At 42.6% G+C, this 15,670-nt stretch overlaps 1 protein-coding gene across 4 annotated transcripts in view; it reads left to right on the top strand.

The window, feature by feature from the left end:
• The window catches only part of DOCK10 (dedicator of cytokinesis 10), a 222,844-nt gene that overhangs the window by 77,081 nt on the left and 130,093 nt on the right, over positions 1-15,670 (top strand). The window contains exon 1 of one of the 4 annotated variants that reach the window (XM_069975418.1): positions 8,577-8,703. The exons of the other annotated variants lie outside the window; for them this stretch is intronic. Within the exon in view, the coding sequence (XP_069831519.1) occupies positions 8,596-8,703 (108 nt within the window). The 5' untranslated portion in view covers positions 8,577-8,595. Of the gene's footprint in view, positions 1-8,576; positions 8,704-15,670 lie in introns of those variants that run through there. 4 annotated transcript variants of the gene reach the window in all.

Genomic DNA, 15,670 nt, shown 5'->3' with positions numbered 1-15,670 from the left:
GCACACACAGGAGAATCTGCTTTAGGTTACAAACACACTTGGCGGGTCTGCAGCGAGTCTCCTTGCTGCGTATTTGCAGCGAGACTCGCTGCAGATCCCGGCCCTATACTTTCAATGTTAGACAAAATCGCAGCAGGGATATACATCCCTGCTGCGCGTTTGTCCCCAGCCCGCCCCGTTAACCTCCCGTCCGCCGGAGCATATACTTTACCTGATCCCGGCTCCGGCTTGCTTCGGCGGCTCCTGGAGTCTTCAGCAAGCCGGAGCCGGGATCAGGCGGCCGGGGCTGCGGGCGATCAGGGCTGCGGGGGGTGATCAGATGGCCGGGGCTGCGGGCGGGCACTGGAGCGAGCATATACTTTACCTGATCCCGGCTCCGGCTTGCTGAAGACTCCGGGAACCGCCGAAGCAAGCCGGAGCCGGGATCAGGTAAAGTATATGCTCCGGCGGACGGGGGGTTAACGGGGCGGGCTGGGGACAAACTCGCAGCAGGGATGTACATCCCTGCTGCGATTTTGTCTAACATTGAAAGTATAGGGCCGGGATCTGCAGCGAGTCTCGCTGCAAATATGCAGCAAGGAGACTCGCTGCAGACCCGCCAAGTGTGTTTGTAGCCTTATACACAGTATTCCTTTATTCCCTCAGAAGTCACCCCAGGATCATGTAAGACATTAGGGAGAAGCTGCTGAGCCAGTGTGATAAATAACCCCCCTGGTATATGACCGGCCATTTATGAAGGAGGAGTCAGAGTCAGAGTCGGTCCTGATAAAATTCAGGAGTCGGAGTTGGAGTCGGTCCTGATAAAATTCAGGAGTCAGAGTCGGAGTTGGAATCGGAGCTGCAGCTTACCGACTCCACAGCCCTGGCTGTCATCTTTGACAGCTGCATCCAATTACCTAATTAGCGGGCACGGCGATTGGACCGTGCCCACTAATAGCCGCAAATAACTGCAAATAATGGCAAATAACGTCCATTGTTTTAAAATAACGGCAATTATTTGTCATTAAATGGCGGTCATCCTCTAAACCTTTTATAGCCTTTCTGTGTTTTCGAACCACTCCTGGTTTTGGTTGAAAAAACTGACCAAAATACTGAGCAAAAATACTGTGTGGTAACATAGCCTAATAGTGTTAAGGACAATGTAGCTGTGAAGGCCAATGTAGACCATTTGCTGAACACTGCTTGTCATTGTACATTGGACATTGTCTGGTGCAGTCTTTGACATGGTTGGAAATTAACATTATCATACTACTTCTGCCCCCCTGGTCACAGGATAAGGCAGAGCTTAATCCTGCTCCATCTCTGATATTTTGAGGTGATATGTGAAGCTATGATTGATAGCAACAACCTTTTCAGCCCTTCCATTGATGACAAGGCATTAAGACAATCCTAGAAAATCAAACAATGAAGAATTTGTGGTCAACCCTACAAAAATGAGATTTTGCTATCATTGAATAGCTTACGGTGCCCTGATTACATACCTGTTAACACCCCCAGTGCACCCATAGAGCTTTAAACTTTTAGGCTATGTTCACACTACGTAAAACTACGGCCGTAGTTCTCGCCGCAGAACTACGGCCGTAGTTTTGAGGGTGGAACATAGCCTTATTTTTAATGGGATCCCGGCCGGAGCGTACACACATCGTATACGCTCCGGCTGGGATCCCATGCGGCGCCGGAAAAAACTGACAGGTCAGTTCACACAATGAAGTGAGTGGCTCCGGACGCTTGCTTCACTGTGGGCTATGGGAAGCTCTGATGCGGGTGCGCTCTAATGGGTTACCATATCCCATGCACACGGTTCTTTTTATGATAATCCCTACTTACAGATCAGCCCTCCTTATCCATTGGGTGGATGATGATATTATTATTCATTTGGCTTGCCTACATAGCTGCTTTTTCTGCTTTTGATAAGCTCTTTCTTTGCCAATCGTTTTTTTTTCATTTAAATTTTTTTATTAAACCCTTTGTGTTATATTTTAACAGCAGCACAAAGTCGCACCATCCCAGAGGTAGAAAGATGAATCTTGTGAAACACAACAATTTATAGCATATTGACAGATTATTCCATAAAGGTCTGACAGATGTGGGTCCGGCTTCTGAGGCAACACCTATCTAGAGAATGAGAGCTTCCTGGCCCTGTCCGGCCTGCCAGTGGGGTCAGAGGTCAGACCCACATATATAGACCTTGTAATATTATAATATTTATCTATAGCATATCGTTGTTTCTAACTGCAGTTTATAGACTTCCCCAGAACACACACAATACACTAGAATTACCCTTTAGAAGGAAAAGAAAAAAGAAACTTGTGGGCGCCTCATTGCAGCATAATGTGGGAACACACTTGGCACTAGTGCCACATTTTTGCAGCTGGTAGTGTGTCCGTCCGGACATCTGGAGATAGTAAACTGAAGGAAGTAAATCAGCAGTCTGGCCAATTCTAATTGTAGAGTGCACGTGCCATGTATGTATGTATGTATGTATGTATGTATGTATGTGGCATCAGTGCTGCCATATAATAGGATACATTTAATAAATCAATGCTAGTTGTATTCAGCAGTAGATGTGGAGTGGAGAGTGGTGTGTATGTGCATACATTTACATAGCTACTGGATGTTCTTCTGTTTGGTGTGGTCAGGAATATTGCAGACATATGCTCCATTTATAAAGGGCGTGAAATGATCTCCTGCAGGAAGCTGTGGGCTGGCTAATGACTTGTCAAACATTACATGGGATTCTTTGTAGCAGGGTTTTGCTAAGGGAGGCTTCACATATGCGTAATACAGTCACATTTCCCGGTCCAGCTGCTTATCTAATAACTCTGAGAAGCATCATAGAGATTTATAATGGTCTTAGTTTGGATCATTAGACCTAGATGGGCCTAAATGATGAAATGTCACCTTTGGTCCATTTTAGGTATATATTGTGTGTAGAGATGAGCGAACCTGGAGCATGCTCGAGTCGATCCGAACCCGAACTTTCGGCATTTGATTAGCGGTGGCTGCTGAAGTTGGATAAAGCCCTAAGGCTATGTGGAAAACATGTATATAGTCATTGGCTGTATCCATGTTTTCCAGACAACCTTAGAGCTTTATCCAACTTCAGCAGCTCCAGCTAATCAAATACCGAACAGTCTGGTTCGGATCGACTCGAACCTGAACCCGGTTCGCTCATCTCTAATTGTGTGACAATTCTTTGGCACCAGGTAAGTTTCCCAGGTGTAATAATGGCACTAGGGGTAAAATCTCTAGAACCTGCACCTGACATACTGCTTGAGGCCAGTTTCACATGTACCACGTTGCAGCAGATTTCATGCTGCGAGTTCCGCAGCCCCTTTCCACCTAACTCACCGCTGCCGGGCTAATACGTTACCTGTGGCTGAAGCAGGGACATCAGTGTGAAATCTGCTTGGATGTGGTACGTGTAAAACTGGCCTACTATGGCTGGGTTCCCACTGCATTTTTGCAATCCGTTCAACGTTTTCATCTTTAATTGGTTACTTTAAACGGACAGAAAAACTTAGTTAACTCTACTTTTGTGTCCGTTTAAAAAATGAATTCGTTTCACTCCATTTTTTTTTTTATAATGGAAGTCAATGGAAAAACAGATCCAAACGGATGACACACAATTGCATCCATTTTTATCATAAACCGTATACGTTAAACGCATTGCAAACACGCAGTGTGAACCCAGCAGACCCTATTGGGCACTAGGCACCTGAGGGCCTGTGCCTAGGGCAGCAATGTTGAGAAGGGTGAGTAAAAAATGATAAATCCTTTTGATGTTGCTGCTGCTGCTGCCATGCTGTGGCCTAGAGAGAAAGAAACAATATCCATCTTTGGTTGTTTTTACATGGGTCAAAATTGCTGCAAAACTTAAAGCGTAACTGTCATTTCAGGGTCATTTTTCTGAAAACATTAAATATCAACAGTACAAGCGATTTTAAGAAACTCTGTAATAGGTTTTATGTACTAAAAGAGTTTCCTTCTGTACTGAAAAAGCAATCTCCCAGCCTCCCCCCTCACATCACAAGAAGCAGGACTTCTGTGTCCATTATGTGGCTATGGAGAGGGGAGGGGCTGTTAGGAGTGAGTGAGCACGGAGCAGTCCTGCAGAGCACAACATCCTGCAATCTTCTCTCAGTAAGTTCATAGATAAGCACTGACCTTTCTGACCCCAGAATCCAGCGTCTTAGGTGCCCAGAGAGTCTACAAATAGCTGACCTTCATGTCACCTCTTCCTGCTCCCTCATCTTCCTCAGCCCCTCCCCCCTTCATAGACTTACAATGGAGAGAGCAGAACCCGTCTTCACTGGCTTCTCTGTAATGAAGACGTGTTTGCCTGATAATGCACAGATAAGAAGTCAGGGGGGGAGGCTGGGAGATTGCTTCTTGAGTACAGAAGGAGGCTTTTTTGGCTGATGAAACCTATTACAGAGTTTCTTAAAATCGCTTATACTACTGATTTCTGCAATTACAAAAAAACATGACAGTTACGCTTTAAATTAAGATTTGCAGCTTTAGGCCATGTTTCTACAGCGTAAGAGAGCGGTACCGTCAGGATGATCTTTTTGTCGGCAGAGTTCTGATGCAGGCGTATCCCCGCGCACCCGCATCAGAACGCTTCACTGCACACTATGGAGTGAGTGGCCGGATCCACTCGCTCTACAGTGTGCACTGACATGGCTTTCCGCGGCCGCTATTCACTGAATAGCAGCCGCAGAAAACTGACATGTCAGTTGTTTGCGGCACTGCGAGAGATCCCGGCCGGAGGATATACTATGTGTATAAGCTCCGGACGGAATCCCATAGAGGAATAGGCAACGTATGTTTTCGTGAAAAGTACGTCCGGTGTTGCCAATGACAATAACAGCCGTACTTTTACGAAAACATACGTTGTGTGAACATAGCCTTAAAATGGTCATCATGTTGTGGATTTGTGAGTTCCACAAAAAAAATCTGCAACAAAAGCCACATGTGACACATGCATTTTTTTCTCCATGCATTGTAACAGATCTGCATGAAAAAAACTCAAATGAATTAGGGATCACCTTAACGGATGTACAGTAATAAAAGGGTACTCCTGAGAAAGAAAAATAGTTTTGAAATTAACTGGTGTCAGAAAGTTATACAGATTTGTAAATTACTACTAAAAAAAACTCAAGTAATCCAGTACTTATCAGCTGCTGTATGTCCTGCAGGAATGGTTGTATTCTTTCCAGTCAGAAACAGTGTTCTCTGCTGCTACCTTTGTCCATGAGAGGGACTGTCCAGAGCAGGAGAGGTCTGGACAATTTCTAAAATGGACAAAGGTGGCAGCAGAGAGCACTGTGTCAGACTGGAAAGACAGCCTAGAGACCTTTATTTTTTTTTTTATAAAACACCTCAGTTGTGATTACAAGTCAAATCACCTTCTCCTCATAGCAATATAAAAAACCACACCTTGAATAAGTAAATGCATCAAAACTGCACACAGTTCAGTTCTCAACCCACATACAAGTCTCAGCAGGGGCAAATCCAGCACCAGCTATAGAGCTGCCACTTTCTCAATGGTGGGAAATGTAGGCAGCATTAGGAAATCCTTTTAGTGGGGTCAAATCATTTAGTATGGCCAGAAAACAAAGCCTATCACATTAGCAAAAATATGGAAGCAGAAGGCATAGACAAGAACATCTCCATTATTTTCTAATAATAGTCTATGCTGCACCAGGGCAGTTTGTAGGCCATTTTGGCAACAGGGCGACTCTGAAAAAAGCGCCCCCCCCCCCCCCCTACACCTCCTCTGGAGCGGGCGCAGGTCCCACTGAATTTACTAAAGCTGGGTTTACGCTACGTTTTTGCACTTGTGTGCATTTATTTTGATTCGTTTTTCTATTGACTTCCATTATTTAAAAAACGCATCTGCTTTTTTAATGTACACAAGAACGTGGTAGACTGAATTTTTGTGTACGTTAAAAAAAGGATGCGTTCTGAGATGATTGACAGGAAAAGAGGCTTCTAAGTAACCTCTTTTCCTGTCAGTCATCCTGCAGAGCTCGCTGACAGCCCAGATGACTAGTCACAGCCCAGATGACTAGTCACAGCCCAGATGAATAGTTCTTGGCTCTTTGCTTGTTTCATGCGCCAAAATAATAGACTTCATTTCAGCAGCTAAATGTTCTACAGAAGACAGAGAACACAAGGCAAGGGAGCGTTTTGGCATCTTCCGGGCACCGCTAGTAGCGTTACCGGGACAATCTAAGTTAATGGTTTGCTTTGTCTTTTACAAGTCTATGGCACTATACATTCTTCCAGCAGAATGAAAATCCGCCTCAAGAATGGAGCGCCATACACTGTAATAGAAATCAGTATCGCAGCAGATTTCACTGTGAAACTCGCAGCGTGAAACCTACTGCACATGTGGTGTGTGTATGTACCCTTATAAACCTGAAAACTGGGATACAGCTATAGCCTTAGGCTGTATCCCAGTTTTCCAGGCGGTCCTCCGGCTGTATCCACCCTCTCCACGGAGCGGGCAGACAGCGGGAATCAGAAGCAGAGAGTTCAGCTTCATACCAACCCGAACCTCGGCCAGTTCGCTCATCCCTACTTAGCATTTTACTTTAGTCAATTAGTCAACAGGAAGCAGTGAATTGGAGCAGATTTCCTGGGTAGTCACAATGCAGAATATTTATAGGGTTTAACAATTTAATTACACAGACATTCATTCGGTTTACATAAAACAAGTTGTATATGCTGAATAAAGTAAATTCACTTTTCCTTTAGTCTAAAGCATCAACACCAATTCCTGCAGTGATAGGATGGATCATATCAACTAACAATTTAATTGCAATTGCACAACCTATATAACAACTACTACTGCATAGCCTCAACGTATATTTATAACGACTACAAGAAACAGTCCTCAAGGTCCACTATATAACAATTTTATTGGGTGGGAAACATATGTGCTGATGCTTTGGACTAAAGGAAAGAGAATTTACGGTGAGTAAAAATTACACCTTCCTCAATGTCCAAAGCAGCAGCACCAATCAGGATTCAGCAAACAACCATTAGAGTGGGTATCTTTTGCACCGCAGATTGGAGTACCGATCTACTCGAAGTTGGCATTCTGGACTGTCCGATCTCCAGCCTATAGTACTACACAAACGTGAAACAGGAACCAAGAGGTGGCCCTACAAGTCTGCTCGATAGGCATACACACTGTAGACACTTGTGTGGAGAATTACATTGGATTGGGTCCCCTCAGACCTACGAGAGGGCACAGTTGGTGCGCACACATGGACTGAATGTATCACAATAACTGACGGCCAAACAATTGTTCGGCCATCAGATAAATCTTTTACTCATCCTCCCCGTACATAGAATTGCTCTTGCTGTGACTTCTCTTTCAGTTCAGAACTGCAGCATCACTTTGGTAATGGAGGCGACACAGGTTGGGTTACAATGGGGCTTTATAATTTCAGGATATGTTCACCTCTTTAATTACATTTGTTTTCTGGAAAGTTAGAAAACACCCAGTTAGTGGCCATCACAGCTACTAAAGGAGTTCTCATGTAGACTTTCAGAGTCCTGCCCTGTACATCTGTATTATGAAGCAGTAGATCTCCCACCTGTGTGTTAATGTGGATCTAGACAGATTTACTGTTCAGTAGTTGGTGAAAGTTGAATGTGATGGCTTACATTGAGATTGTAAAATAGGGAGGAAAAAGCATAACTAAGAGACAGCTAAATAGACAACCTAGCAGAAAAAGGGGAACTTATCATTCAGTAATGTCTCAATAGAAATAATGAACGGAACACGCATTATATGGGATACTTTAGGCTACTACCTATATGTACATGTGCAAAATGCAACCCAATGGGCCTAAGGTTGTATTTACACACTGCAAAATGAATAAATGTTGGAATTATGGACATTTTTTATACAATGTGTGCCATTCACTTTTCCATAGACATATTATTAGGTTAAAAATGCTGTTTTTATACCTATTTTATGCCATTTTTTTTTTAGTTTTTTTATTTTACAATGTGTAAACCCGACCTAAAAGTTAAATCATAAAAAGGGCTATAAATATGTATATAATATATATATAATGAAGTTCAGTAAGCCTATAGGTCCCCTAGCCACTCTCGTTTACTCGATACATTTTAGAACTGTTGAGGAAAGCATAAAGAGTATTGAAAAAAACCCCCAGTAAATTTGGCCCATGCCATGTTTTCCTTTTTCTTTTACACATTTTGTGATTGAATTCTGCTGCATTATACAGATATGTATTGCAAATATGCACTAATGGAAGCCGTCCAGAAGGAGGCAAATACTGTACATAGGTGCTAGTTCTATTCTTTCCTCTATAAGAGCACAGCAGATACTTGTTACTCAGCTGTATATTGTTGCTATGTTGAGTCTGTATGCTTAGATGTAAAATTTTGGTCTGGTTGGAAGGTGTGAGCAGTGCTTCTTCCTTTCAGTATGAGGCTACATTATACTTCCCTTTTGTGAGTGTATTACTTAGGTTTCTGTTCTTCATAGCTGTACGTAAGGCAAAGGGCTTCACATGCAACTCGTCTATGGAGACTGTGCTCCTCAATACAATGAGCTTAAAGGGGAAAGTTTTCAGGAGGGAGCCATGCCCAGAAACATGGAAGAAGAAAAAAACCATGAGAAGAGTCCATCAAGGAAGACTTCCAAGACTGAGCTGTGTAGGTGATGGCAATTATTACCTTACAATTATTAACTTCTTCTCTATCTTTGTGTTTGATTTAGACCTTCTTCATAAACCACAGATTTGTAGAAAACCTTGAGTCATATATGTTTAATGAGAGACTATATTTGTATTGGTTGAGATCTGAAGATAGATCAATCGATCGATCGATCACTGATCACTAAATCTGGGCCAGTAGGAGTTACTACATATGTTCCTCGGGTTACTCTTACAGAGTAGGGGCCTTATAGTGTTTATTACTGCAAACAACATCTACATAGCCTAACCATTAGCCTTCTAGCTCCTATACTTACATGTTTTTGGGTGCGACTAACCTGATCTTATCGTAAGGAAACAAGTCCCCATCTGAGATAAAGATAATAGTTGCATAGACAATGTGGTTTCTGTGCAGAATTAGTGTATAAGGTAGACGTATAGGCACAGGAAAAAGTAGTCTTTTGCATGGACATTTGTATAACATTTTAGACATATACAACATTTAACGTTGTACTTTCTGTGGTTATCAGACAGTTCCGTTTCAGACAGTCTAGAGCTAAGTCTTGTTAAGTAGGAAGTTTGGATTCTTGGGTGTGTTGCAGCTATATAAGACAGCAGGGCTTGGTACTTAGAGCTGTGATGCATGTGTCATCAAAGATGAAAAATCTAAATTTGTATTAACTAACACCCATAGTATATACTGTATTCACTAATATAGCAAATACATTGCTACTTTTATATTACATGAACTCAAGGTTCATACCTACTATACATCTATATTCAATTGTTTCTAGATCTAAACTCAAGTACCTCTCATAGTATCACTATTTCATATTTATATGTCCCCCCTTTTCCATCTCTTCCAGTATTAGGAATACCCCAGGCAAGCTAAATCATGTTAAGTCATTGTAAAGTAGCAGAAAGGAGAAGCCTAATATCAGATGGAAAGCCACTAACCTATACATTTCTTTTAATGTATAAAGTGTACATGCACTTTGGTTGGCTCCTTGACTAAAAGATTAGGTGCATTATGCGTGCTGCATTATGTATATGGGATATTGCAGGGAACATTATTTTCCTAATGCGGTGTGTTCAGTGGCCAGATCACTGTTGCTGCAAGCAGGTGCAATGCAAGAGCATGGACATCATATGGAATGTATACCTAACAAAAGTCCATGGAGTGTATCATCAGTATGTGATATTGCTGCAGGCTGTAGCCGGCTGGTGGCACAATCTACTTTCATTGATTGGCACCTACTTCCTGTTGACCCTGGTGCCAAGTTACACTCCAAATAAACATAATTGCAAATATATTCATTTAGTAGACTGTGGAAGTAGCCTGAGTGGTCTGAAAGGTTAGATATGTCTTATGCTGCTTAAGGTACTATTAGACGAGCCGATAGGGGCGCGATAACAAATGTAAACGAGCGCTGATCTGCTAGATCGGTGCTCGTTTACTGGGCCTATTACATGGCCCGATAATCGTTTATCAAGGGCTGCAAGAACATCGTTATCGATGCCCTTGCAGCCCTTGCTTAAACGGTATACTTTACCTATCCACGCTCCAGGGCTGCTGCTGCGGCCCCTTCGACCCGGGTCCTGCGCGCTGTAGCTTCAGAGCGGCCTGTCAGCTCAGATAGGACGCTCTGAAGCTAGAGTGTGCGGGACCCGGGTAGAAGTGGACCGCAGCAGCAGCCCTGGAGCGTGGATAGGTAATGTATATCTTCAGTCGCCGGCCGCGCACCGCTATTACACGTAACTGTGCTACAAATACACCTGGCACAGCTGATCATAATATAGTGGGATTTGTTGGCAGGAGCTTGCTTGCAAATTTTAGCCTAGGGGGAAAGCACACAACACTGGCCCATGAGTAGCGACCAATCGTCAGGGTACATTCACATGTACTGTACCAAGGGCCCTATTACATCAACAGATTATCTGACAGATTTTTTTAAGCCAAAGCCAGGAATGGATTTGAAAAGAGGAGAAACCTCAGTCTTTCCTTTATGACCTGTTCTCTGTTTATAGTCTGTTCCTGGCTTTGGCTTCAAAAATCTGTCAGATAAATCTGTATGTGTAAAGGCATCCTTAATCTGCTCTGAATTTGATGTTGCAGATTTAAGGTTGAACAAACTCTTAAAGGGGTTATGCAAGATTACAAAAAAAAGCACAGGTACTTTCTTGCAAAAACAGGTACAGAGTGGTACAGGTAGATCCCAGCAGACAGATGCTGGGGAGATAGAAGTGACTGTACATTTAGTGCTGCCAGTCACCAACTTTAAAGGTACTGTATAATATAATCCGTTACCAGTTGGTTATGAAAAAGACAATTTTAAAAGTTTACAAATGGCAACTAAAGGTCCCGTCACTTATATCTCCCTCAGTGAACTTGTAAGAGCAGCTACCCATCCCAGTAGCCCTGCTTTTATAGGACCCTTAACTGGTGTCGTGGGGAGTGGCTTGGGAGGGGGGGGGGCATATGCCGCACTGGGCCAGCCTGTCCCTGTTTGGTGGGGAAATTCCTCTTACATAATACTTCTAGCTTTTACATGGACCTATTCATGGGTTTTTTTTCACAGCTTATGTGTCATGATTCACTCTGATATATTGTAGCTGCATGATGTCATTCATAAATCTTAGGACGGAAGCTCAGAGATATTTGCTCACCATGATAACTAGTAACAGGACAGAAGCATATGTTTTTTAATGTTACACCATGCAGTTGCTTGGGACAGGCCCAGACAGTGACACTTCTCACAAGCTATAGCACCAAATATCATGCAAGGATTGATTCCACAACCCTGTACTCTATTGTGTCAGTGATCAGAGGTTAAAAGATATGATGTATTACACCTACTGTATTTCCATCTCTACACTGATTACAGATATTATTACATATTGTGTATAATGTGCGCTTGCAGTACAATGTATATTAAATTCATAAAAATACAGCTGCCACATAGTTGTGGCTTGAGAGCCACAAGTAGGATTAAGTGTCCTGGTATCCATATAGATGCAGTGTCCTGGTATCCTTATGACAATTGTCGTGTGGGTGAGTGTTGTTGTGTACTGCTATTTTAAGTCTCACACCAAGCCCTAGGCCTAGTCACTTTACAGCTCCCTACAACCTTCTAAAGCAAGTAACTAAGCTACAGTGTTACTCTATAGCCTGTTTGAGTTACTACTTTTAAAGTGTCACTGTCGTTATAACTTTCGAAATCTAAATAAACCCTACATGTAAAATAATGTAAGTTTGCAATTTACATTCATTGTTTTTGTTTTGTTGTTGTTTTTGTTGTTGTTATCATGCTGTAAAACAAAGCTGAACTTACCACAAATTAACGTCCAGTCTCCAGAAGGCAGATTTTCTGACTTGTGCTGGTTGGAAAAAACAGACTAATCACAGGAATTCCGGCCAGTACAGAGAGTCACGGCTCAATGTGTCCGTCAGTCACATGACTGCCTTTTCTCTGTGAGCGCTCAGATGACCTGGGATACCCTGGACTTCCTGTTTTCTGAATCTTTGAGAAAAAAAACAGTCAGCACAGGAAGTGCCGTGTTTTCCATGATAACTAAAAAAAATAATGAATGTATATTGCAAACGTGCTTTATATGACATCTACTGTTGATTTAGATTTTAAAGGTTTTAACTAGAGATGAGCGAACCGGCCGAGGTTCGGGTTCGTATGAACCTGAACTCTCGGCTTCTGATTCCCGCTGTCTGCCCGCTCCGTGGAGAGGGTGGATACAACCTTGAGGACCGCCTGGAAAACTGGGATACAGCCATAGCCATAGGCTGTATCCCAGTTTTCTAGGCGGTCCTCCGGCTGTATCCACCCTTTCCACGGAGCGGGCAGACAGCGGGAATCAGAAGCCGAGAGTTCAGGTTCATACGAACCCGAACCTCTGCAGGTTCGCTCATCTCTAGTTATAACAACAGTGACACTTCAAGGACAAATCAGGGCCACATATTCAGTGATGGCAATGTGTGGATTCAGGAGTAGTAATGTGTGAACTTGCAGAAGGCTCAGCATTTGTCTCCAGGGGCTGGAGAAGGCCTACGGCTGTATCCATGTTTGCTGGGACTCCCTAGAGCTGCATTCATTGTCTCCAGCAACCGGGTGTCAAATGCAGAGTGTTCGGGGTTGCTCATCACTATTCAGGAGGTTTCTACTAGGCTGCCCACATGCTACGCTGAAAGGAAAGTTTTACTCAAGCATCTGCTCACAATCCAAACATGAAAAATTGGCTAGTCAAGTGAGGGAAGGCCACGTTCCCATGTGGAAAGGAACCAATGGCTAAAACCACACCCACCATTTGTACACCAATAACTGTATAAGTTTGCCTGGATTATCAGCAACATCGTGCAGCTATTGGTGAAGAAATGGGGGCATGGTTTTGGCTGTATTCATTATGGTAAATGTGGCAACAGGGCCTAACAGTGCAAGGACTCTCTTGCATCACTGAACTCTATGCTGAAATAAGTCAGAGGCCTTAGTGACTAGGCGTCACAACTAGAGATGAGCGAACCTGCCGAGGTTCTGGTTCATATGAACCTAAACTCCCGGCGTTTGATTCCCGCTGTCTGCAGCCTTTGTGAAGAGCTTGGATACAGCCGGAGAACCGCCTGGAAAACTGGGATACAGCCATAGCCATAGCCTCGGCAGGTTCGCTCATCTCTAGTCACAACACCTTTAACAAAAATTATTTGCGCAGTGAAATAAAAGTAAATATTTGTTTGTTTATTTGTTTTTGTTTTTTTTTGGGGGGGGGGGTCATGTTTATGCAGTTTACCCTGTGGTGAAAAAATTCTTTGCTCATCAAGTCAGTCGCTTGTAACGCCTATAACATGCCATGATCTGTACTTTTTGTTTGTAGCTTGCTTGCATATATGCAACTTTTTGATCACTTTCTATTCGAATTTTTCTGGATGTCACGTGACAAAAAAAACAGTAATTTTGGGGGTTTTTACGCTTATACCGTTTACCATTCGAGATCGGAAATTAGATGTTTTAATAGTTCATGCAACAGGGCGATATCAAATATGCTTATTTTTTATATATTTATTCATTTTTATTATGTGATAAGATTTTTTTATTTAATTATTTTTTTTTTTTTTAAATCCCCCCTGGGGGACTTCTATGATAACTGTACTGATCTCTCATAGTGATCAATGCAGTACATATGTACTGCTTTGATCTATGAGATCAGTACACAATTACTATGGGCTGATGGAGCTATGATCGCATCGCGGGGAGGCAATCCTGCCACTAGACCCCAGGCGATGGCTTTTTTAAGCCATTTAAATGCCACTGTCAAGAATGGTCAATTAGCCAGAGCACCAATTGGGCCTAGCTGGCTAATAGACGCGGCAGAGAGGGTTCGCGCTGTAAACTCTCTCAGAGGATACAGCTTTCTGTATTGTTGCACAGAGATTTTCAGTAAAGAGGTAAATTTGTTTCACAGATTCCTAGTTTCCAGAGGTCTCATTCTTCTACCTGAAGGCCATGTTCCTACTCAGTAAGAGACCGGCCATTCCGTGAACTGTCCAGGTCACAGAACTGCCAGTGTCAGAAAAGATCATCCCGGATCCCAGATGATCTTTACTGCCGCTGAATTCGGATGCGGGCGAATTCCCGCTGCACAAAATGGAGCATGTGGTCGGTGAACCGACTGAATAGCAGCCGCAGAAAACTGACATGTCTGCGCCGTAATGGCGCTGATCCCGACTAAACAAACATGTTTGCTATCGCCCCGTGCGTAATCGCCGGAACTAATAAATTATCACATTCCTGATCTCTCACGGTAAATGGCCTAAGCACCAAAAAATTCCAAAGTGCTAAATTGCGCATTTTTGGTCACATCTCAAATTTTTTTAATAAAAAGCGATCAAAAAGTTGCATATGCACAGCCAAGGTACCGATAGAAAGAACACATCATGGTGCAAAAAAAATGACACCTCACACAGCCCCATAGACCAAAGGATAAAAGGCATGGGAATGGAGTGATTTTAAGGAACATATGTTTTTTAAAAAGGTTTTAATTTTATTAAAAGCCATCAAATAAAATAAAAGTTATACAAGTTACATATCGTTGTAATCGGTACAACTTGAGGAACATGTATAACAAGTCAGTTTTACCCCAGGGTGAATGGTATAAAAACAACTCCCCCCAAATAAAAACAATGTGTTGTTTTTTTGTTTTGTTTTTTCAATTTCCCCACACATATTAGTTTTATTCTGGGTTCACAGCATATTTTACATCTGCCATTGCAAAGTACAATAAGTGGCACAAAAAATAAGGGCTCATCTGGGTCTCTAGGTGGAAAAATGCATACGCTATGGCCTTTTATGCACAAGGAGGAAAAAAGGAAAGCGCAAAAATGAAAACTGGCTGGGTCCCCTAAGAGTTAAGCTAAGTTTATTCTCTTTCAGGTCTGTGCACGTAATCGAGATATACTCCTAACGTAAGTCAATAGGAAGCTATTGTGTCAGGCACACAGAAAGCAGGGACAGAAGTGCTCAACTGCGCTCTTCTCCCAGCATGTTCTAGCAATTAGTCGGTGTCTGAACATTCAGGCCTCTGCCAATAAAAGTCAACACACGTGACATGTGTGACAGGTCTATTCAGAGGACTCATAACCTACACTCACAGTGTGCTATGTAGCACCCCTTTTTCTCTCAAAAGTTGGAGTGGGTCTGCAAATCATTTTGGTAAATGAGATGAGATTCCAGCACCTTGAACTTTTGAAAGCCACCTATGTGCAGAGCACTATAGATCCCCAATGGTGGAGTGGAGGAAATAATAGCCATGTACACTGTAGTGACACAGTGGACCCAATTTGATCACTAAAATGACTTAGTTTTTTTGCCATTTTACTTTTGTAATTGTTTTTATTTTAACTGTAATATTTTTGCCTTGTTGCTTTATAGAAGTGTATAAGTCTTGACTGGTCCATGCTACCTGTT

Source organism: Dendropsophus ebraccatus, chromosome 6 (genome assembly GCF_027789765.1).
Source record: "Dendropsophus ebraccatus isolate aDenEbr1 chromosome 6, aDenEbr1.pat, whole genome shotgun sequence".
Lineage (NCBI taxonomy): Eukaryota > Metazoa > Chordata > Amphibia > Anura > Hylidae > Dendropsophus > Dendropsophus ebraccatus.
Note: the sequence above shows the minus strand (reverse complement) of the source record. Positions and strands in the feature narration are given on the sequence as shown.